General features: G+C 42.1%; 1 protein-coding gene and 1 long non-coding RNA gene across 5 annotated transcripts in view; one reads left to right on the forward strand and one right to left on the reverse strand.

Annotated features, from left to right (window-relative positions):
* LOC149867628 (von Willebrand factor D and EGF domain-containing protein-like) overlaps positions 1–24,862 on the forward strand; it is a 350,434-nt gene that overhangs the window by 156,194 nt on the left and 169,378 nt on the right. For all 4 annotated transcript variants that reach the window (XM_090045830.1, XM_090045828.1, XM_090045829.1 and 1 more), the window contains exons 10-12: positions 9,866–10,136; positions 13,787–14,001; positions 18,132–19,084. In XM_090045830.1, coding sequence (XP_089901956.1) covers positions 9,866–10,136; positions 13,787–14,001; positions 18,132–19,084 — 1,439 coding nt within the window. The remainder of the gene's footprint in view (positions 1–9,865; positions 10,137–13,786; positions 14,002–18,131; positions 19,085–24,862) is intronic.
* LOC149867629 (uncharacterized) lies at positions 12,336–16,162 on the reverse strand. The gene is made up of 3 exons (XR_016442099.1): positions 16,009–16,162; positions 13,063–13,118; positions 12,336–12,544 (listed from the first exon to the last, which is right to left on the reverse strand). It is a non-coding gene; the product is annotated as an uncharacterized LOC149867629 (long non-coding RNA).

Here is a 24,862-nt window from a genome sequence, read left to right on the forward strand (position 1 = left end):
GGCCCTATCCCTCCCAGCTACCAAAAATTGTCCAGTCTATCTTTAAATTGTCTTTCCAATAATCAAGTTATTTCACTAATATATATTGCTCTCAGGAAATTCTTCTTAATATTAAGCCAAGTGTCCCACCCTTAATTTCATGATCCTGTCACTCCTAGTTTTATTCCCCTTTATTATTGCAAATAATTTCTGTCTTTTGAATGCACCTGCTTCTCTATTAGCCATCAATGATACAAGCTTTCTATTTACATATTCAGCAGTGTTAATATTTAAAATGATAATACATGTGATGAACAATGTCTAATGTGATGCAGTATTTAAAGAAGAATAGAGCAATCCTTGTTTGTGGCTTGATAGATAATGGCCTACACTTGACAGGTACATGGTAAGGCTAAGTTAAGACCCTCTTGCTCATAAAAAGAACACGTGAGACTGAAGATGTGCAGCAAGGAAAGCACTATGCTCTAAAGAGTGAGTGGGCAGTCAGCTCAGGGCAAGAAAAGAACACAAAAGTGCATTACAAAAATAATGTGACATCAGAAGGAGAGTCAAGGGCTGTGTCAGAAGGGATTACACACCATTGGCAGTGAAAACAGGGAGGGAGGATAACTTAATATAGGCAAATTGTTAGGTAACAGAAAACAGCAGGCTGACAGGATGAATGAAGCAGCAGGAGACCACAAGAGCTGTGGCTATTTGAAGTGGCCACTAAACATAAGCAGCTAGGCCAAGAAGATTTCACAGAAGGAACAGTAAGGATGAAAACTACGGAAAACTACTGTGCCCACCCCACACGGAAAAACACTGGCATACATAATGAATGTATATAGCACACGCAAATAAGTTCTAGAAGAGGGGCAGGCAAAGTGTGACCTACAGGCCAGATTGGGCCTATGGTGGACTCCATTTCCCAGCAGCCCCTGCTTGTGTTGCTGCAGCCAGTTTCTAGGCAGATCCCAGGAGTGGCAGAGCTGTGACAGCATGGCGCCAGGGTTTCCATGGAGACTGGCCCCAGCAGTGCTGGCAAGGTGCATGGCTGGGTGGGGAGCAGCTCCAGGGCTGGGATCTTGTGGCGGTGACAGCATGGTCCAGAGCTGCAGCAGAGCTGCAATCTCCAAATTGCAACTCTGCCCTGGCTCTGAACCACATTGTCAATGCTGCAAGATCCCAGCCCTAGCCCCAAAGCATCTCCCTACCCTGCCATGCACCCTGCCAGTGCTGCTGGGGCTGGTCTCTGTAGAAACCCTGGCCCCATGCTGTTAGGGCTCTGTTCCTTGGGTGGTCTTCGTGAAAACCGACTGCAGCAACGCAGGCGATGCTGGGAAATGGAGTTCGGCCACCAACTGGCTCCATTGTATAGCTCACCCCATCCTAGAGGACCAAAGAGAATGTCAGCAAAGGCTCAGACCAGAAATCATTACTACAGCAGTTGTAACCTCAATTAATTCTGACAAAATGATTTTTCTGGTTGAAAAGCTCTTCTGTTTTCAGCTCTGGTGAATAGGTTTTTTTTTTAAATGGTTTTATTATTGTTTACTTCTTTTTGTAATAAACTTCTACAAGTGAGTAATAGCCACTCAGTAACTTGTAATCTGATGAATTTACCATATTTCATCTCATATAATGTGCTGTGACACTATTAATTATCTACTTTATTCCTTGCATGATAGTTTGTTCTCTCTGTACACCTTTTCTCAAATATATTTGTACAGAACCATTTACTTTAAAATTCTTGTATTCCTTTGACAAAGAAAGTGACTAATAAGCAGAAAAAGGAACGTATTTTAAAGTACAAGATCTACTTTATTGGTGTATGTTGATGCATAGAATTGCAATAGCAGTAATTATACTGGCCAGTGCTTTTAGTAAAAAAATACTCTGAAAGAACTATTCCTTTTATAGCAAAATGTCTTTTAAGTGAGACAAATAGGAAAGCCTGGCAAAGAGAAAGTATAGGCTTCATTATTACTTATGATGCATTATAAATACAAAAGCCTTTCTCATCCTAAATCGTAGATTCCCAAAAATGAATGATTGGTTTCTGCTAAACAGCTAATCTTTTATGGTAATACCTAAAAAAGTATACAACTGTTTGGGATAATTTCTGTATAATTAATCTCATTTTGCATTTTACCTTGAAAAGAAGATTTTGGACCTCTTATATTAAAAGTATGGGGATGCACTGGGTAGCAGTACAGCTCTGCTCCAGTGGCTATAATAGGATAATCCCAAGTGGTGGATAGTGGAATGACCTTCAGGGAAGGTTAGCTGTAAAATACGCTGGGGAAACCCTGATGAATAAGCAGTGGCAGACCAAGCAGTGTCAACACCAGTAGGATGTGGTGAGGACAGCAGATTTCAATGCTTTGCCTCCTGAAAAGCCACATATATCCTTTGACAGTGCTGTGGCAGGCTGAGTACAGATCAACACTATAATAAGCCTGCCCAGCCCCCAGCCATGGATCTACAAGTCCTCAATGGTGGAGAAGGCAAAAGATGTTAGACTCTCAACAGCTGCAAAGGTGGATGAAAGCTGCAGCAGAATGATATTCCCAATTGTCTTGGTCTCCTTGCCATTGGATCAAGGTCTTAGTCTGCCAAGAGCCATATGGAAGCTTTTCCATAATAAAAAACTTCCACACACAGGTGTCTTCCATGAAAACAGCTATTCCAGCACATTCTTCAAATGCTTTGGTGTCCAGATAATGGCGACAAGCACCCGTGTGCTGGGAACAACACCAGTGGTGAGAGGCACCCAATGCTGGGAACAACATCTTTACATGGCCTTCTTTGACCTCATGAAAGCTTTTGACTGTCAGCCAAAAAGTATTGTGGAGGATCATTCTGAAATATGGATGCCTACCAAAATTTGTCACTATCCTCTGCCTACTCTGTGATGGTATGCAAGTGGTGGTTTTCAGTAATGAATCTATCACAGATTCCTTTGAGATTAAAATGGGAGTCAAGCAAGGCTGTGTCATTCCTCCAACATTCTTCTCAATATTCCTTGCTGCAATGCTACATCTCACCACCAACAAGCCAGAATGGAGCTAAACTACCAAATGAATAGTAAGCTGTTTAACCTCAGCCAAGTCCAAGCCAAAACCAAGACCACCCAGACCTCAATCACTGAGCTCCAGTACACTGATGATACTCTAGCACAAGCTTACTTGGAAGCAGACCTTCAGGCAATTGTTGACATCTTTAGTGAGGCATACAAGAAAATGGGACTGACATTTAACATTCAGAAGACTAATGTTCTCCACCTACAAGCTCCTAATGAACAGTTCCCAGCTCAGGCAATCCAGATCCACAGTGAGAGTCTGGAGAACATTGAGTATTTCCCATACCTTGGAAGCCATCTCTTGCAGAAGGCTGACATTGACAAAGAAATTCAACATCTCCACAAATGTGCAAGTACAGCCTTTGGATGCCTAAAGAAATAGGTATATGAAGATCACAACATCAGATCCAAAACCAAGCTCATGGTTTTTCAAGCAGTCATGATCCCCACCTTGCTGTACAGACCTGAGACATGGACAATGTATAGGAGACATCTAAAGCTGTTGGAGAAGTACCATCAGCACTGCTTGCAAATGATCCTCTGAATCCAGTGGGAAAACAGGCATTAACATTAACATCCGCATGCAAGCAAACACCATCAGTATTAAGGTGATGATCATCCAACATCAACTTTATTGGGCCTGCCATGTCATCTGGATGTCCAACTCCAGACTCTCAAAGCAAGTTTTATTCTCCTAGCTCAGTCAAGGTGTATGCTTAGGAAGAGAGCAGATAAAATACGCTGGGGAAATTTGGGAGGTCCTCAAGGCCAAGTTAAGAAAAAAATACAACATCAATGTCAACTCATGGGAGACTATCGCCTGACCACCCCAAATGGAGGAAGAGTCTGTTGCAGGGAACTTTTCAACCAGAAAAATCATTTTGTCAGAATTATCTCAGGTGACAACTGTTATAGTCATGATCCAAAGCAGTAAGGATTCCTGGTCTGACCCTTTGATGTCATTCTTTTTGGCCTTCAGCTGCTCTAAGGCTGGGCCTGGGATGTTGCAGCATTGACAGCATGAAACCTCACGCCAACAACAGGAGATGGAAAAGCAGGAGCAGCAGAAACAGCATGTTTCTGACCGCCCACCCCACATGGAAATACATGTCTGATCTGCAGTAGAGTTTGCCGATCACAGATAGGCCTCATTAGCCAGATAAAGCAATCACTGAAGAAAATCATCCTCGGCTGTGAGGGACCGCCGAAGAAGAAGCAGCATAAGAACTGACAAGGAGAGAATGTCATCACTTTGTACAAGGATAAAGGGACTGGACCTATGTAGGAAAGTAAGCTAAATGCCTTTGCTAGGGGATAAAGAGAACAGAACCTCTAGATTAGTCAGAGGAATATCTGGCTATTGTTCCAGACAATCAGCTCCATGGTCCGCCTGCAAGACATAGCTCCCCCTTAAATATAGCTCCAGTGGCTGCTGTGTCTACGCATATGCACATATAGCTCTGGATGAATTTCATCCTGAATCACCTAGGATCCAGCAAGCCAGATGGATCCTTTACCTGTACAAGGAGAGCTGTGGACCCTGGCTGTGTGAGAAGCCATCCTGTTGCAAGACCCTATTTAAAAACAAGAAGCCTCTTTCATGACCAGAGCCTTCCTAACTCACAAATGAATTATTTTCCATCCAGGTTCTAAACCTTTCTGTTTTCATAGACTCTAATCCTCTGATAACACTGCACAGTCACTAGCTCAAATAATCCTAGGGTGATGTGCCTATTTGACAAGATCTTGGGTGAGGTGACAGTTAAGTTTGTTTTTTTCTCAATTAAACACAGCAATAAATGGGATTTTATTCACAACCCAAATTTTTGGAGTTGTCATTGATGACACCCAAATAATCTAATTGGTACTGCAGTGATTATCTTAGAAATGTGTATCCTGCATACAATGTGCTCAGAGCTGGGGCATGGAAGTACATGTCACCCAGGAATTAGAATTTTTTTTTTTGAGACATTCTATTCTACCCAATTAATACTGACATTCACATGCCTGGTAACTGGTAATAATTCTAGGGTGTTCACTGGAATTTGGCCTGATATGAATTTGACCCTAAAGCATCAATTCATAGTTTCATAATTTGTAGGGTCAGAAGGGACCTGAGCAGATCATCAAGTCTGACCCCCTGCCATGGCAGGAAAGAGTACTAGGGTCAAACGACCCCAGCAAGGTGTTCATCCACCCTCCTCTTAGAGAACCCCAGGGTAGGAGCCAGCACCACTTCTCTTGGAAGTTGGTTCCACATCCTAGCTGCCCTGACAGTGAAGTAGCACCTCCTGATGTCTAGCCAGCTTGTGACCGTTATTTATTGTCACTCCTGGTGGTGCTCAGGGAAACAGGGACTCTCCCAATGCCTGCTGGTCCCCTCTGACAAGTTTGTAAACAGCCATTAGATCTCCCCTCAGCCTTCTCTTGTGGAGGCTGAACAGGTTCAGGTCCCTTAGTCTCTCCTCATAGGGCCTGCCCTGCTGCCCCCGATCATGTGAGTGGCCTCCTCTGGACCCTCTCCATGCTGTCCACATCCCTGTTGAAGTGCGGTGCCCAGAACTGGATGCAGTACTCCAGCTGCGGCCTGACCAGTGCTGCATAGAGGGGGAGGATCACCTCCTTGGACCTGCACGTGATGCATCTGTGGATATGTGACAAGGTGTGGGTGGCCTTCCTGACCATGTCCCCACACTGTCATCCCATGTTCATTTTGTCATCAATGACTCCAAGATCCTTTTCTGTCTCTGCACTGGCAAGAAGGGAGTTCCCCAACCTGTAGGTATGCTGCTGTTTCTTCCTCCCCAGCTGCAGTACCTTGTACTTGTCAGTGTTGAAACCCATCCTGTTTTCATCTGCCCACCCCTGTAACCTGTCTAGGTCCAATTGCAGCCTATTTCTCCCTTGTAGTGTGCCCACATCCCCCCACATCTTACTGTTATCAGCAAATTTGAACAGGGTGCTATTTACTCCCTTGTTCAAGTCACTGATGAAGATGTTGAACAGCGCGGGCCCGAGGACCGAGCCCTGGGGGACCCCACTGCCCACATGCCTCCAGATCGAAAATGACCCATCCAGCACCACTCTCTGGGTGCGGCCCTCCAGCCAGTTAGCAACCCATCTGACTGTGTGGGTGTCAACACCACAGTCCCTTAGTTTTTTAAATGAGAACAGGGTGAGAGACAGTGTCAAAAGCCTTCCTAAAGTTCAGAAAGACTATATCCACTGCTATCCCTGCATCTAAGGATTTAGTGACCTGGTCATAGAAGGCCACCAGGTTGGTCTGACAGGACCTGCCTCGAATGAACCTGTGCTGGTTGCCCCTAAGCTTAATCTCCCCTGATGGCTCTTCATGGACATGCACTATGATAATTCTCTCAAAAAGCTTTCTGGGATTGAGGTAAGACTAATTGGCCTATAGTTCCCTGGGTCCTCCTTCCCCCCTTTTTCGAAAATGGGAACCACATTGGCCCTTTTCCAGTCCTCTGGCACCACACCAGAGCACCACGAGTGCTCATAAAGCCGTGCCAAGGGGTCCCACAATGACCTCTGCTAATTCCCTCAGCATTCTGGGGTGGTGATCGTCAGGACCAGGCAGATGAAGGTAGGGTTTTACAGGCAAGTGGCCTTTGTTTTATTTTGAACCTACAGGGGGTGCATGTGCCTAGGGAAAAGCAGAGCCAGGCCAGAAAGCCCACAAGCCCTCTGTCACAGTCTTGCACCCTCAGGCTAATAGGCCCTCTTAGCCTGTCTATACCTCTGCTGGGCACCTGTCACTTTAAGGACTGCTTGCATAGCTCCATACCTTCCTTACACCACTCCCCAAGCCTCACAGGTGTTCTTTCTTTGGGATGCTATTTATTTATGTACTCACCCCCCTTGGGTCTTTGGATTTGAGTCTCCTAACAGCCATGTGATGCAGATAAATGATACCTTCAGTTTGAAAACTCATACAGAGAGCTGATTCTAAGTTATGCACCAAATCAGGATTAGAGTGATTATGAGAAATCCTGAATTCTTAGTCCGCAGTTCTGTGCTTTGCCCTCTACTCCATCGTCCCTCAGATTCTATAAGTTGTTTTAGTAAGTTGCTCTAAAAGTTGATGTTCAAAATTGGTGTCGAGAAGGAAAAAATTACAAAACCTCTTTTCCACAAGAAAAAGGTCCTCTTGTTTAAACAATCTGACCATTTTTCCTTAGCAAAATCCCTAATATTGAAAATGAAATGTGTATATTCTCTCTTTGGGATATACCCTTTGCTAAACGCTGTCTAGGGCACAGAAGTAGTATAAAACACCTCTCACTGGCAAGGAAAGAGGGAATCCTAGGTATATGTGAGCAGCTTAATCATAAGCAATGCTCTCCCTGGCTGAACTTTTGGAAGCAGAAACAGCAGCAATAAAATAAATTTAATAGTAAGATGGAGAAGGTGAGAATGGCAAAAGAAGAGAAAATGTGTGCAGCAATATCCTTAGAAACATATAACCAGGGGTGTAACAGAAGAGGGGTGGCCAGTGCACCAGCCCTGGGTGCCAATCCTAGGAGGGGGTCCAACAAGACTTACAGCTGTGCTGCCAGTATTGCTGATCTCGTGCTGGAGCAGCCACTGCTGCTGCCTTGTGTACAGCCACCACCTAGGGCACTCACTATAGCAATAGTAAAGTACAGTAGCCTACTGTGTCAAGGTCAGGTTAACAGATAAAAATGCATGCAGGGGAATTACCTTATCCTTTTGGATGAGCAAAAACCCCCATCTTTTCCTATGCCCCTCATTCTGTTTAACTCCACAGAGGTTATGAACTGTTACAGCCCTAAACTACCAACCCTTGCTCTTTAGCTCTGGAGGTTTCTTGTTCAATTTCCCTTGTGCTGGCCCAGAGGTGATCACCACAATTAAAATTTTATGAGTTATCTGATTAAATTCAATACTTCATTCAAGCAATTCAAATTCAGATAACATTTCCATTTTAAAATGAAGACATTTTGCAAACCTGACATATTACATGATCCGTGGGCATGACTTAAGGACTTTCAGTGACTTTACCAAGAGTCTGAATGGGCCCATAGCCTATGCTCATTATTACATTAAATGTTATCTTTAGCATTAATTACAGTCGCATGTATGTGGTAACACAGTCCTATAGTTTACAAGAGAGACCAGAAGATGCTGTAACCCTACCTTTTCCATGACTCCTTCTTCCAAAATGCCTCCAGATGAACAGGACTGTTTGAAGAAAACTAGAGATGATTCTGACTGTATTTTATGGCACCTCCTTTTCTCACCTGTGGGTAGCTCCCAAAGGGGTTAGCACTTGACATTGATTGAGGTTTTGTTTCTTTATGCTCTCTTTGTTTCTAATAGGATGTTTGCAACATTTTGAACAGTATGTTTTAGTTTTTTATTGAGGTGATTAGAAAAGAGAAGAAGACATCCACTGATAGTGTTTGCTCATGATAGCCAACATTTTTTTACTTTTTCAAGAGGAAGTAAAAAGACAATGCACTTTTTTATAGAAATAAACAGGTGAACTCCATATTTCTGTGGTATTTAATTGTGAAAAGAAAAAACCTCCTGGTATATATATATTAAAAAGAAAAAACCTTATTCTGATTTCAGCATGTATGCAGAAAAGCCTATTTGCTTCTCTGGAATAGCAGAAAAATAAAAAATGAATTAAGAAAGAAAACAGTAAACAGAATGCTTTTCTTAAAACTTCCTGGTTTTTGTTTTCATTGTTTGAAATTATTCTCACATTTTCCTTACATTATAGTAAATATTCAGAGAAAAAGAAAAAGAAATGTATTTTCTATTGAATGAAATTTCCTAAAAAACCCCCTGTATTTTAAAAATAAATGTAGCTGCTTAAAAGGAAGCTGTTTCTAAGGATACCAGGCAACTGGCCCACAGAAGGAAATCCCTCAATAACTCCATAAATCATGCAACTTCTCTTTCTTCTAGTTATACCCCTAAAGTTTTTGGAGTAAAATGCAGACTAACAGTAATAAGTGGTTAACATGTTAGAAAAAGCAGGTATTTTGAAAGTAAAAAAGGATCCTTTGTAAGCCCTGCAGTCATTACTCAAGCAAAAGTCAGTGTTCAGTCTACAGGAATTTTGCCTGAACAACACAAATTGGGTATCAAGTACAGAATTAATCCCACAGTGAATTCACATGGAATGAAACTCTATTTGTAACAGACTAGAATGAAAGTTCCAAATTGTTTGATGCTGCAATGTACCGATTGCAAATCCAGTTATACTGAAACTTATGTTATAGTGAAGTTGTTCCGAAAGGGGGGAAATGATTTCACTTTAAAAGGCTTCCAATTGAATCTTAATTTTTCATATGAAATATTCACCTAGCCACAGTCAGCCTTGTAAAAATGTAGTGATTAGTCACAGAAGGTGTTATTTGAGCACTGATTTTGCTTTGAAGACTATCATGCGGTAAAGCATCCAGTTAGAACCAAAACATATTTATTAAGGCCTGGAGGCAGAGATTTTTTCCCCATTTGCTTTTATCAAATGTTTATCCTTTTTATCCATGCCCGTTGCCATAGCAGCCACTCTTAGTTACCAGCTTCTCACATGAATTCTTGTACACTTCCAGCTAATAACTCTAGTGGTGTTAGCTTGCTTCTGGTGCTGAATAAATACTTCCCCATGCGTTGATTTTCTCTCTCTTCCAAGGCCAGCACCATGCTGTCCTAATTAAGGAGTGTTGTTATTAGAGTACAAACAAACAGCCATCATAGGTGTATACCCTGGGTCTCAAAATCCTATTTCTGTTTATTGTTGTTTAGGCGTTATGATAATTATAAAATTGGAACCTTCATTTTGTCCAAGAGCCTGGCCCGCGTGTTCGAGGTGCATGTCCGTCAGTGGGACTGCGGAAGTCACCATCATGCTGTTGCCTGCAACTGCGGCGTAGCTGTGCGGGAAGCTAATGACATCGTTGTCCTGGATATGTGCAATGGTCAGTTTCACGAAACCAGACCTCAGCTATCCATTAAAAGCACGGAAGCATCGCCACGCGTCAAAATCATGAAGTCGTATGGAGAGAGAAAAATTACTGTAGGTGGATCTTCACATTTCCGTTCTTTTCTTTTGAAAATGTTGATTTCCCTTTCGTGTTAAAGAGTTACATTAACCATATGTACAACAAAACAAAACGATACTGCTCAGACACATACTTAAGGCATAAAACTAATATATATTACTTGTATCACAGCGATACAAAAGACAACTGACTTCCCCTTTTCCCATCTTTTCTGCTGAATGCTTTTCACACGTATAACAAAGATTCTGAAGAACCTGAAGTCAAAGTTGAAAAGCTCATAATCAAAGAGCAAGTTGAGTAACTTTGATGGGACTGCATTGTGTTGGGTAGATCTTTGCGTGTAGATAGGTGTAGCAGAGACTAACAAGTAGGTAACAGTGGTGATCATATCATACTAAGCAGTGATCATAGATTATTTCCATATATTCTTTAAACGCATTCAATATGGTCCTGCAATGAATTTCCCTTAGCAAGAATACTTGCTGGAAAAGGGGATAGGCATAAATATACTCTCCAGTCTGCACTGAGTAGCTTTTATCCATGTTACAAATCTGTAATCCTGAGTGTTTTCCTTATAGCCGCTAGAAGAGCAAGTTCAGGCAGTATTAGATTGCTGCCTGGAGGATAAGTGCCATAGTAAGGATCTAGGAAAATAATTCAGTATTAAGGCTGCATTATCAATATTTCTTGCCAGAAAATATTTTGGGTGAGAAGACGGCCATAAGGAGCCAAAATTATATCAGAGAATTTTTTTTGTTTGGCTCTCATTTGGAGCAGTTCTTGATAGCATAACAATTAGAAGCTTTTTAATTACACAAATGGAAGCAAAAGCAGGAAAACAGATTTTATTTCATTTTACAACTGAGTACCGTATCCCTGATTTTAGCTGGAATAATCTTTATTAAAAATATCAAAAGATATTTTGATATCTGTGCAAGTCACTTCCTTTGACTTCTGGAATAAAGCCACATCAGTGGGGTATCCCACTGATTCCACTGGAGTTTAAAATCCAGTGGAGTTTGGACCTGTGGGACACAAGTTAGGGTACAGTTTAGTTCAAATATTGCAGAACTCTGCATGCATGTACACTTATGATACCCTCGAGAGGGATTTAAACAAAAGTTGGATACAAACTGCCTCAATATAGCACTAGGAGAGAATGTTAGCACCCAGATGCCTGAAAGTGCACTAAGGTGACTACACTATTTCCAGTTTGAGATATATTGCACATGGATGACATGTTCATTATGGCAATTCCTAATAGTCTGGAGGAGTACAGACATGCCCAAGAAAGCTGTTAACAGCTTCACGGAGGTTCAAGGAGGTAACTAGCACAGAAGCTTTGATTAGCAGCTGCCCTGGACACAATTAAATTCAAAATTAAGGAAATATTAATTGACAAGCAAGATTCTAGTATAGCAAGTCATTCTATCATTTAATTGTGTAACACTAGGAAAATAAACTTCTTAAATGTGTCTTTTCTTTTTAATTACTTTTCTATGGATGCAAGGGATTAACTAGGGATGGTTTAACCAAAGTAGGCATGGATTAACTAAATCCTGTCCATTTTACTCAACAGAATGAATTATTTGAGTTACTCGAACAGGTTTTGGCTTGCTATCTGGACACTGTGCAAACACTCTCCTGCCATTCCATTAGTTTGTCTTAACCTTAATCCGCTGCATCCTATTATAATGTAGGCCAGGCCTCTCTTGTGCCCTACTCCTCAATGAGTTCTATTGTTGACTTCAAGGGGGGAAAAACAGCACCTTAAGCAGAAAAGAAATCATGAGCCAAACTATGAGCTGATAATGTGATGTCGATAATTTCCACTATTGGCTAAGGCCACAATTTGCAAAAGTGGGTACTGATTTTATGTACTGAGCTTGAAATGCATTGGACCCGAGACTCAGAAATACTGAGCATCCACAATACCATTGGAAACTAGGAGGGGCTGCAAGTGCTCAGTATGTCTGAAAAACCAAACCCAAAGTCTCTCTACTTGAGTATCGCAGGACACAGTCACTCAAAGATTACTCTTGTAACTTCTGAAACTATAACTATAAGGCTATAAACAAATGTCTCCAAATGAAGCGGATGAGCTGTGCCACTTCATTGAGTAGGCCAGACATTGCCTGTTATCCCACAGGGTTTGGCCCCCGTTGCTGCCAGGGCTTCAGAGGCCTAATTCGGTAAGGCAACAGTCAGGGCATGTCTCTGTAAAAGGGTAAACCCAGTGTTCCCCACTTGAAAAGGTGTCCCCACGGATTCTGATTCAGGTCATACCTCTGCAAATGAAGAAATCTAGGCAGGCGCTCCTGCAGGGAAATTCCCGAAGGCCACCAGATCAGGTTTCTGAAACTCTGGAAGCACCTGCCCAGGGTTGCTGGAGAGCAGTCAGCTCCAGGTTGCCTATGCTCTCCTGCTTTGAAACAAAGAGATGTCCACAACCTCTATGTGAAATGAAAGCCTTTGCCTTTGGTCACAGCCAGAAATTGGGGCATTTGTGACATGACAAGAACATGGATGCCTGTTTATTTTCACTGGGTGCTGCCATAAAAAAGAAAAATAATAATTATGGTAGCACAAAGGTGACATCTATTTGCAGCTTAAGTCAAATCTCTGATGGCCAAGTCAGAATTTAGACCCAGATTTCTGACACTGAAAAGTTTAATAGCTATTTTTTTCACAGCCCTAGAAGTTTTGCATGAATAATAAATGTACCAATAAATACAATATTTGGAGTGGGTATAGGAGGGTGAGAATGATAATTTGTCATAGTTTTGATTGAAAAAGAGATAAAAATCAGAAAAGTCAAAAGATTTGACTTAATCTCAACATCTTTGTTTCCAAAATGTGTTTGGATTGAAATGGACCTATGCTTAACCAAGGGAGGGTGGGAAGCATTCAGTAATGGACAAAAGAGCATGTTTATCTTACCTCAAATGAAGCATTTGGTTTGGTGTAAAGCAACAGTTTTCATTTTCTTCCTTTAACTGAGTGAAAAGAAAAAAACAAAACAAAACAAAACAAAAAACTTGTTTTGGGTCACCTCAAGCCAATTTTATATTTTTTTTAATTTTCAGTTCAGCCACCAACCTGAAAAGCCCCTTCTTTGCACAGCTTTCTTTTGTTCCTTTGAAGCCTCAAGATTTTTTTTTTTTTTTTAAAGGTCAACATAAGCCTGCCACCAGTTCTTTAATGAGAAAATTGCTTTATCCACTTTAAAACACCACATTTTCTGTGTAATCTAGCCTTGGAAAATGAAACGATTTTTCAGAGAGAAGGAAGCTGTTTTTCAGACCTGGCAATTTATCTAAAAGAAACAATTTCTGCAGCAAAGATACAAGGGTGGTCTTATTGTCATGGTGGCTGCTTGAAAAATTAGATGGTAACTTATTGGTGGGGAAACTTCAGTGAATGTATAATTATTCATTTTAAAAAGAAAGAACTTGTGTGAATGTACATGATGCCATCAGATATTAGTACCAAAAAAAAAGACAGCATCTAAATAATCCTGTGAATAAACATTGACAGTGTGTCTGCAGGACATATAATTACCATTAGAGTAGCCAACTTCCTTTGTTTATCAGAGGGAATGCTATTTTATTACAAAAGAAACTTGCTAATAGATTCATTTCACTGGGTTTTTCTGCTTCTTCAGATCATGTTCCCCTCAGGAGCATTTGTTCGAGCTGATGTAAGCGAGTGGGGAATGAGTTTGACAGTGAGGGCACCAAGCATCGATTTCAACAGCACCAGAGGTTTGTGTGGCATCTTTGACAGGAACCGTCATAATGACTTCCATAATGCCAGCGGGAGTCCTTTACTATCACAACAGAGAAACACGCCTGAGGAAGACTTCATAGAAGAGTGGAGGTACAAAGCTGGAGGATCCCAAACCTGAGCGATGTACTGTAATATCATTTTAAGAGGTGTTGAAACATTTACTTCATTACATAGCCTTTTAATGACCTGAGAAAGAGCTCTGCCTAATTTATCAAGGGAGACCCAGAGGCCCATGATCACTCCTAAACAGCAAGATAGCATATTATTCAGCCTGTATAATACACATAAGCAGCAATGTTACCGAGAGAATTTTTTTCCATCTGCAAGTGATGTCAGGTTAACAGCTGCTTTAAGATCCCACTCAGCTGTTAAGAATATGCCGTTCACACCCATGGTGGAAAATGACAATGGGGATTAATTAGGGGCATTTCTCTTTGTCTTTTATTCTTGAACACTAATTAAAATATGTGACTATAGATTAAATGTTACATTTTGACAATGTGTGGCACTGCAAGACGCTTGCTAAAAGTTTTGTATCTAAGACAACTGGGCCTCTGAAACACTTGCTTCCTAATGCAGAACCAGACCCTGGAATCAGACCCCTTTACATATTAGGGAGACCCCATTTTCCTATGTTTGAATTTCTGGGTCCAAGTTCCCAAATACAGATATGGCGTAATGGATCTGGTCCCAAGTTATCCCAGGATGGGATTATTTTGCAGTGTTAGTCTGACTGCAGTTAGATTGTCTCACGGATAGCAGCATCTGTGACAGATGTGACAGCTGCTCTCACGAGATGCCTGCCAGCAGCAATATTGCAAGGTCAGTTAACATCATGCAATTCCAGCACTCGGGTAAGAATTTGTGAGATTTGGCACAGCTGAATCTGAACCCCGAACCTGGTTCTACCTCAACTCTGTCCCCGGCTCTAATTGTGAGTCTGAATCTAGCCACTACATATCTGGCTCACCTCTCCTGTAAATAAAACATCCTTTAGAAGTATTGAATTTTAGAAAATGAACACATATAATTTAAGTCTATTCAAGTTATGTAAAATAGGCTGAAGCTATTATTCATTTTAATTAACTGATGAGTTTATTGAGCTATAATTGCACAGCACAATTCCAGACTCAACCTAAAGAGACACAACTGCTTCCTTTATATTACCAAAGAAAATCGTGGGTAAACTGTCTCTGGATTTTCTTTGTTTCTCACAACTCAGAGGTGCCTCCTAGACCATGGGTGTTAATCAGATGTGAATAGGGAAGATTTCAAGAGAGGGCATGTTGAAAGTGTTGAGAAGAGTCATTCCTAGGCTGTTTCTATTTTGGTTGTGGCTCAAATGTGAACATCCTGTCCCACCTTTTAGCCAAGATACTCAAAAAAGTTTGGGGAGTTCCCTTGCAGCTGATAAAAATACGTGGAGAATTTGAAATTAAAACAATTACTCAAAGAGATATACAAGAGACACAAGGAAACTCCTTGTCCATTTGTCATGGGGAAAAAAAGTTTTCAGCACTGGAGAGAGGTCTCATGCTGAGGAGAGGAAAATAAGAGTTTCTGTTGCCTGAGAAAATGAAGACAGGGCTACACATGCAATTTTGCTGCAGCCCTTAAGTAAGTAGAAATAAGGACTGAGAATCAAAGAACCGATCCAAAACCAGTGGAAATCAAGTAAAAAGCTCACTATATTTCCTAAGGTACTGAAACATGTCCATGAAAAAAATGGAAAAGTAGAGGGTGGTATCCCGCAGGGTGATTTCCATGCTACTGTTTTTATTTCCATTTTAAATGACATCTAAAGCACACTGAACTTGAGGACTCACCAGCACCTGAAGGTAGTGAGAATGCACCATCTGGCAGTTGAGTACTTTCCCTGGGTGCCACTTCTTTCAAACAGCTGTATGGCCCAAAGTAGCATGGAGATGTTTTAAACAGCCACTTTCCAAGTAGTAACTTTAAGCAATAAAATGGTATCTAGCTAGGATCTAGATTAGTATTCCAAGTCTTGAAGTACTTACGTCCTTTTTTTGGAGTTGGTCTAAAGTGAAATATATTATTTAATTCAGGATCACCATTATTTAATTTAGGATCTACCTGAGCTGCTGTTACGTATCCCAAGGGTGTCATGGTTCAGATGCTTCATGCCACTATTTCTCTCTTATGGGTCGCTCTCCCCAGTCAGACATCTCCTGTAACGTATCATGGCCTGGAACGCCCATGGACACCAGAAGTGGCTCAGCCATTAGGAGAGATTATGGCTCAAGATGAGATGCGCAGCTGTACCTGTGCTGAAGAATGGGGCATTAGTCAAGGCACCAAAACTCCCACCTACTGCCAGGTGGATGCAGAGATGAATGTGGCTTCAAACCAAAGCAAGACACAATGTTCTGATTTGAAAATGTCAAAAACCTTTGTTTTGTGTTTTTACCAAAAAATTGTCAACACACACTTTTTTACATTTCTGAATCACCATGTTTTTCAACTTCTAATCTGTAAGAAAAGTTCTGATAGTTCAACTTTTCGTCCTGATCTGGGATGAAAACAAATATTGAACTACAAGAACTTCCTGATGGATGGTAATTACATTTTTCAGCTGACTCTAAAAATAATTGCCCTGGAATCCATGGTTTTTGTGAGGATTTCTAAAAAAGCAGACCTAATTCTACTGCATTAGTTAGTTGAGATGTCCTTACAATTTAGCTCATAATGGGACTCTTTCCTCTGAGGCAGCTTCACTCCCTGGCGACACTACCATTCAGCAACAGGGCAAGTGTCTGGTGTACCTCTATTGGAAGTTAAAGTTTCCATTGCACTTTTCAGAAAGGGCAAGAGGTCATTTCATTAGTCCCTCACTCAAGAAAACACCTTCATTTGTCCTAAACAGACTGAAAGCAAGTGTGGGCTGCATACTGCCTGCATTTGCCTGTTGTCATTCCAATATCCTGCTCGGTAGCTTTAATTTGTACAATTGAATGAGTATGAAAGCCTCTTTGTGAAATAAAATTTTATTCTGTTGTTCCTGCTCATTGTGAAAAAAGTTCCAGAGAAGTACTTGTATTTCTTACACTGAAGAGACATTCTTGAATAGGCTGAGACTGGTTCCCTCTGTCTCTACCACTTTATTAAAACGTTTAATAAAGTTTTACTATGGTATTAGTAGCCACAGTCATATGCACCACTTTTGCTGAACTGGATAAGCCAACCAGCCCCTCACACACTGTCATTTTCCTGAATTTCTATATTTTTATTTGGGAAACAAAAGCACAAACAAACAAAAAACCTGCAAGAAAATTTGGTTTCTGTCGAATTTTCAAGCCTGGCTGCCCACAAAGCACCCGGAAGGTCTGGGCCTGAAGTGCATTGCATATAACTGTAAAGGTCCACGTACTCGTATCGTATAACCAACAAACCATTAAAAATCCCTCTCTCATGAGACCTGGAGGCAAACTTTAATCATGGTTGCTTATTCAATAGTTGCTTATTCAAACTGAAATACTTTCACTACTGCTGGACTAAATTAAAAAAGGAAATAGTCTTAGCCTATGTGACACCTTATATCATATCTATTACGATGCCACACATTTATGATCAAGTTGTGATCATGCTGTTGTGAGTGTCAGCAGAAAAGCTAAAATAAAAGCTCCTTCAGATTTTATTAAATCTAAAGTAAGCACATACACAAATGCTTTTGAAAGCAATAACATTTTTAAGGCAAAAATCATGCTCTGAATGAGGAGATAGGATGTAATAGTATGGTGTGCAAGGACTGTTAAATGAATGCAAGTGTTTAAAATGAACTTTTTGAGCCAAAAATATTACAGGTGTAACCTGCCAGGCCCCAGCTATGTTACATCAGGGATGAATCCAACACCTTATTTAAATGTACTTATGTAGAAAGATAACCTTTTGCAGAAAAAAAATGTGCACCTTAAAAACATTCAAGCTGATTTAATGAATTTAGGCACTGATCCAGCAAAGCACTTCAGCATGTGCTAGTCCCAGCACTTAAGAATTGCAGTTCAGGGAGGGGTGTGAAATAGTGACTGGAGACCACCGAGATGATCCCTGCACCAGCTAAAGCTTATTCCTCACTATTTTGCTCAATGAGGAACTTATATACTCCCTAGTTTAGACAAGAAAGCTGACTTAATATTATATATCAGTTTGTTGAAAGTTTCACCTCCCCTTCACCGACTTCTCTTCTTTTTTTAAAACAGAATGCCTCCAGGGAAGAGTTTATTTGACAGGACTCCAGCACCTTCTGAAGTAGAGAAAAGGAAAAATTACTGCAGATGTCAGAAGGCATCCACCGCACCCCTGTACTTGATAAACACGCCGAATACCTCCCAGGACTCTTTCCCTCAATCTCTGCGCTGCCATTACGACAACGTGGATTATACTTCTGCAATCCCATATCTAGATGTTACATCTGAATTTGTCACTCACCCAGAAATAGAATCTACTTTCAGAAGTGATGGGAAAGTGTTGGCCAAGTTTTTTGATCCAAGGTCTCTGCCTACATCAGTCAAAAAGCGAGATAGCCCTGAGGGCAGATTAAAACAATATGCACAAAAAGTTTCCTTCAAAGCCCCCCAAATCAATAGCTGTGTTAACTCCACTAAGCCAAAGGAAATGCTACAGAGAGCAAAAAGGGAAGAAGACTATTCTGAACACTCACCTTTTTATCCATTTCAAAGCCCAAGTCAAACAGACTCAGAAAGCTTTGCATATTTTTTTCCGGAGGATTACTTTGAAGGGATTCAGCCAAAAATCCTGGCAATGTGGCCTACTCCCAGTGGCCTAACCTCAACTAAAGCCTTGGAGATTTGTCAGCAGGTTCTTGCTAATTCTACTATTGGTTTGGTGTGTAATGACTTACTTGGAACACAGCTGGATGAGGCAATTGATATGTGCCTTTTAGATTTACAACTCAAGGATGACCTGGCATGGGAAGGTGCAATGATAGCATTTTTGGAAAACGAGTGCGAAAGAAAAGTGCTAGAAAACAGAAGCAAGCTGCTGCATGCAGAAAATGGGATGCCTGCTGTCCAGGAAGAGATCCTCAGAGCTCTGAGGTGCCCTAGTTTCTGCAATGGGAATGGACAGTGCACTGAATGGGGATGCCAGTGCTTTGAAGACCACATTTCCTATGACTGTAGCATTGCCAAAAGTAAGTAAAAAATTCTGTTTGTTCCGACCCTGCCCATCTTCCTGTGGTATTAAAGTTATTAGGTGGAACATCTGCACAGAGTTGTTTGCTCTTCAAACAGCTTTCTCAGTAAGATATTTGATGAATTAGTAATCAGTTTTTGACCTTGAAGAGCTGATCAAAATATCTGGTTGGCTGGTCCTTCACTTTTTCGCCTCAGTAACTTTTTAAAAATGGATTTTACAAGCCCCTTAGCAAATTGGTTTTACAGAAGTGATTTTCTTTACATCTGATCTATCACCTGCATGCTGACAAACATACTGCTGACAAAAATGAGGGTCCTGCTAACCTTGCGGTCGATATACATGCTAGCACTGTATAGAAGGTCTTCCTTATAACTGGAGAGTAAAATTTGTAAATGAGTTTTCAACATTACAAAAGTTGAAACAAGTCATAGGAATAGGTAATATTTTTAAAGTCAGAGGACAGCATAACCAGGCAAGGGACATCATCTAACCTTAGATACATTTAAAAGGCTTGTACTGATGTGGCTAAACATTAACATACGTCTTTGGAATAATTTAGTCCTGAAGCCCAGTCCCAAAAGGACTTATGAACATACTTAGGCTTATGGAAGAGTCTCTGATGGGCTTGCTTCTTACTTATGCCAACACTACTCAGGATAAATGAGAAAAACTAGTGGCTAAAGTCAAGCACAAACATAAATGTTTATGTTCACTTTGCAATGGAAATGTAAATCCTGGTTCAAATGAGAGCTTAAGTTAAATCTTACATTTTTAATTTTAAGTATTAAGTGCTTCCATTAGTAGGAATGGGATTATTCATGTTTTTCACAACAAGCTGGTGCAAACATACCTGTCACTGCCTTAGTTTCCCCTTCCCAAGTTAATCAACCATCTATGATAGATTCTCTCTCACTTTGCTAGAAATCTGGTTTATTACTGTAGAGGCAAACACCACAGATTTAATTCCCAGGCTTCCTACATAGTGCAACCCCTTCATGCAGAGCTCTTAGTTGAAATAAGAGTTGAAATAGCTCTTAACGTACTCCTGCCCCTTGCAGGTCTCTCTCCCTATGAGCTCTGTCTAAGTCTGCTTCCTCAAATAACCACAGGCAGAAGGCTGGTTTCTAATAACATGCGCTCTGTCACACAACCCTTGTATACTGTCCCCACCTTACTGTGGGCCAGCTCGCTTGTGACAACTTGGAGACAATTTCATAAATGGTTTGAATGACCTAGTTTTAGGTCTCACATGGATTCATTATATTAGGTACAAAATTAACATTCACACTTTTAACAGTGTTTCTAACAAAACATAAAAATATCCTTTTCTGGGACCACTTTTCCCGCTCACACTTTTCTCAGATTTGCAAGGTGACATTTCGTTTAGAAAGCAACACATGGCAGTTCTCTTCATTATAGTGTGCATATATTATTTTCTGTTCACTGAAATATCAAGTGCATTACAACTAGATATGGGAATCTTGTGCACCTTCTCCATTTAACAGCTGTATCTGAATGCAGTTGCTGCTTTCTATTCTACATGTGGATGGGGGGGGGGGGGGGGGGCGGGGGGAAATGATCCATGCATAGTATCATGAATTAAAGCCATTTTTGCAAGACTTCTCTGGAATTGCACCATGCATTTCTCAGCTGAAACTAAGAACCTGGACAACTTTCTCTCATTAATATTTGCAAGGTGTTTTTGGGGTTGTGGGCAAAAATAGCTTTAGAAGTGGAAAGAACATCTACATTTTTATACAAGGACTTGTCTAGAACATATTAATGTGGACATCAGATGTACTAGGGTGTTTTCAGGTTACATATAGAGAAGCTAGAGGCCAGTCACAAATATGAAGAAGGATCAAACTATAAGGAGGAGAAATTGCCAGGGTGAGCCACCAGCACATATTTTTCTCTTGAAGGAAAGAAAAAATCCCTAAAACAAGCAGATGCACAAACATCCCTTCCAAAAGGTGCAGCTGACCTGAGGAACCTTTAACATTTGTTTTTCCAGTTTCTACAATCCTAGAGAGATTACATGCTGCCTTCTCATAAACAGCAAGTCATCACCTTAGACTCAAAACAAGTCATCCACAATATACCCCAACACACATACTTGCAAAAGCTGCTCACACACTTCAACAGACAAAAATAAGAATGAATAAACCCACAGTCTTACTAGTTTTGGTCCAAACAGTAACTACTAATAACTTGTTTCAGAAGTTGGATTTTTTCTAGTTGCAAATTCTTTAACAGCAGACTGATGTTTTACCTATTGCAACCCTGATCCTCCAAGTAGGATCTCCAGAATTAGCACCAGAAGTGTGTGGCATGGCGGCTTCTTTAATCTTGGTGTTTCCCTGAGTGCCTGTGGCAGGACAACCTAGGGGCGCTGTGACCTCCCCTAGCGCCCCCTGGCTACCATGCCAAATTGGGTCTTGAATGCACCCTCTATCTTATATTATCAATGGGAGGCTGCCTTCTTGCCCACTGTGGCACGGTGCCGGGACTCTACTTGACACCCTATACTCCCCCTCTCCCGCAGCTACTCTATATGCACACCCCCTCCCGGGGCCTCCTTCCTATGCTCACCCTCTCCCGGAGCCTTGCTCACTACCCGCGCCCTCTCCCAGGGCCTGCTCCAATATCTGCACCCTCTCCCAGGGCCTGCGCTCTCTCCCCAACCGGGCTTCTCACTAGGCTCGCCCCCTCCCAGGGCCCTGCCCGCACCTCTCACGCTCCCCGCCCACACCGGGGCCCTGCCAGGAACACCCCACTTTACTGGGGAGCTCCTAATGAGGCCTCCTCCACCCCTACAGCCTCACCCGGTCCTCCGGTTGTAACAATAACACAAATCCAAAATCTCCCCTTCCTGGGTTACAACATAACTCCCAAGCACAACAGAAATCTCCCCCTCTGGGATTCCAGCATAAACTCTGAGCAAACCTGGATCCCTCTCACATCTCCTCATCAGGGTTTCTTCCACACAGTACTGTCAAGCCAGCACTCTCCAGCCATCAGGCTTCTATATTCTGCTCTGCTCTGCTCTGCTCTGCTCTGCTCTGCTCTGCTCTGCTCTGCTCTAACAGAGCTCCCTCTTCCTCTTAAGCTGCCAGCAGGGGAACTGACTCTGGCCTTAGCCTTCTCTGTTTATAAAGGCCAGGCCCTGCCCCCTGGTGGTCAGCTGACCCACTCTGTTGCCATAGCAACTCCCACCTGCTGCCCTGGTGAGTGGCAGCTGAGCTCATTTACTACTATTCAGTAGCAGGCACCCTAGTGCCCTGCTACAGTGCCCCACAATCGCTGATTGGCAGAGGGGCCCTGTTGCTTGCCTCTTGCCACCTATGCCTGATGGCGAGGAGGCAAAGATTGCAGTTTTAAATATGCTGCCGTTTTTGCCTCCCCATCATCAGGCACAGGCGGTGCCACCAATCAGTGCAGAGGGGCCTAAGGGAGAAACTGCAAAATTAAAGAAGCAGCCATGCCGCACACTTCCACGCAAATTCCAGACATCCCTACCTACAACGTGATTCAAATCTCTGTGCCCCTATGGTAGTCTGCCAAACAGTGCCAGATGTCAGTACAAGGATTCCTATGAAAGACTGCTATTTCTGAAACAACTATTTTTCAAGATTTTTTTTTCCACACATGTTTACAAATACTCAAATAAACAGGAATGCAGACATGGTTGAACCAGCCTATGTTGGTATTTAAAAAATAACTGTTCACATACAGCTTGCTCTAAAGCTGAAATATTTCTGAAATCTGCAACTAAAGCAGCTTGAAAAATGTCATTCAAAACATCCCTTTTTGTTGCCATGTAAAAGGAAATGTCTATGGTGGTTAACTGTTGTCAGGTAACTTAACTTTCATTAAAAATTGAAAACCATCAATCACTCAGTTAACAGTTTCTGAAAAACAAAATCAAGAGAAAACATAGAATCATAGGGCTGAAAGAGACCTCAAAAGCCTTCTCATCCATCCCTCTGTATGAATGTAGGGCTGCTACTGCTGAATCATCTGTTATTAATGCTTTTCCAGCTTCCTCTTGAAAACCCCCAGTGAAGGAGATTTCACCACTTCCCTGGGCAGTCTAGTCCACTGCCTCACTGCTTCAACAGTAAGCAAGTTTTTCCTGGTAGATGGCCACAAAAAATAATGAAGCATTAAGATATTGAGTTTTTTGCCAAAGGTAAGTAGGGATGTGGAGGTGGGGGGGGCTATAGATGTGTGTGGGGGGGGACTGTGTTAGTGTAGGTCCCCTGACTGCACCCCCCACATGGCCACAGTCCCCCTACCCCCCTGCCCACAACAGCAGCAGCCATCAGGGTTCTCAAGGTCCACTACTGGCAGAGCACCCCCATAGCACAGCATGGCCTTAGCCACCTGAGACCCAGTGCCACCTGTGGCACATGGCATGGACCCAACCCAGCCTGGGGGTATGTGCCTTCAGGAAGGACCTGGCCTCTCTTGCTGTCATCCAGGGTTTGGGCACCGCACACAGGGGCCATGTGCCCTCTGACTGGGTCAGATCCTGCCTCCGAGCACCCTGTGCATAGTCAGGCTGGGCCCACTCCATGGACACAAGACCTAGCCCAGGACAACAGCAAACGACCCCTACATGCAGTGCCAGGACCCCGGGTGACAGCTCTTGGGCCTGTCCCGACTATGCTCCAAGCAATGTGATTTGATGCAAATGGTGGGCAGGTCAGCAGACACACAGACAGAGCTGCACTTTGGAGCCCAACTCATCACCTCTGCTCCTCCCATGCTCCTGGGCCTAGCTGGAGGGGCCACAAGGGTGGTCACTGAGGTCTGAGACCCTGCAGGAGCAGCCTCAGCAACAGGGGTTGAGGCCAGGGTTCCAGAGGGGCCATACAATGGAAGAAGCAGAACACAGGATGGGGTTCTGCCCCTACCACCCTTAAGTGCACCAGCTAGATCATTTCATGTTGCTGGGTTTTTGGTCATAGTTGTGTTAGTCTAAAGACATAGGCAGGCAAGGTTCTTTGAGTAGATGTGATATCTTTTATTAGACCAACTGAATAGTTGGAAAAAGATTATTTGCAAGCTTTTGGATGCAGTCACCCTTCTTCAGGCAGGCCTGGTGAATCAGATGTCAGGCAGGATATAATATGTCATAAAACCAATGTCTATATTGAGTCCATGATTTTTTGTATCCAGTAGAGTTACAAAGTGAAGTTCATAGGTTCGTCTATGAAAGGTGTTTTGTAAGTTTCCTTTGAGGATTAGGACTGAGAGATCAGAGAAGGAATGATTGTCCTGTGAGAAATGTGTCCCCACAGGTAATTGGGTAGATTTTTGGTGTGCATTCATTCTGGTGTGAAATTGTTGTTTGGTTTCTCCAACTTATTTTCCATCAGGGCATGGATGAGATATACAACATTTTTGGAGGTTCAGGTGTAAGATTCAGGAATGATAATGGATCTGTTGTGGGGTGTAGTTATAGTGGAGCTGGTGGAGATGTGTTGGTAGGTTTTGCATTTCTTGTCCTGTAATGGTCTGGCTTGGCATGGTTAGGGTCATAGGGAGTTTGCTTCTGGTGATAAGGTTAGTGAGGTTCAGTGCTCATTTGAAGGCTGGGATGGGTGGTTCTGGAAATAGCTCTTTAAGATTTGGTCTTCTTCTAGTATGGGTTGCAATTGCTTGAAGATTTTCTGCGTAGGTTCCAGGGAAGGGTGATATATGTCATAACTAATGGTGTACGATTTGCTTTACCTTTTATCTTTCTAATTTCTACTTATTTACATTT

Source organism: Crocodylus siamensis, chromosome 4 (assembly GCF_052110815.1).
Source record: "Crocodylus siamensis isolate JL-2025a chromosome 4, ASM5211081v1, whole genome shotgun sequence".
Lineage (NCBI taxonomy): Eukaryota > Metazoa > Chordata > Crocodylia > Crocodylidae > Crocodylus > Crocodylus siamensis.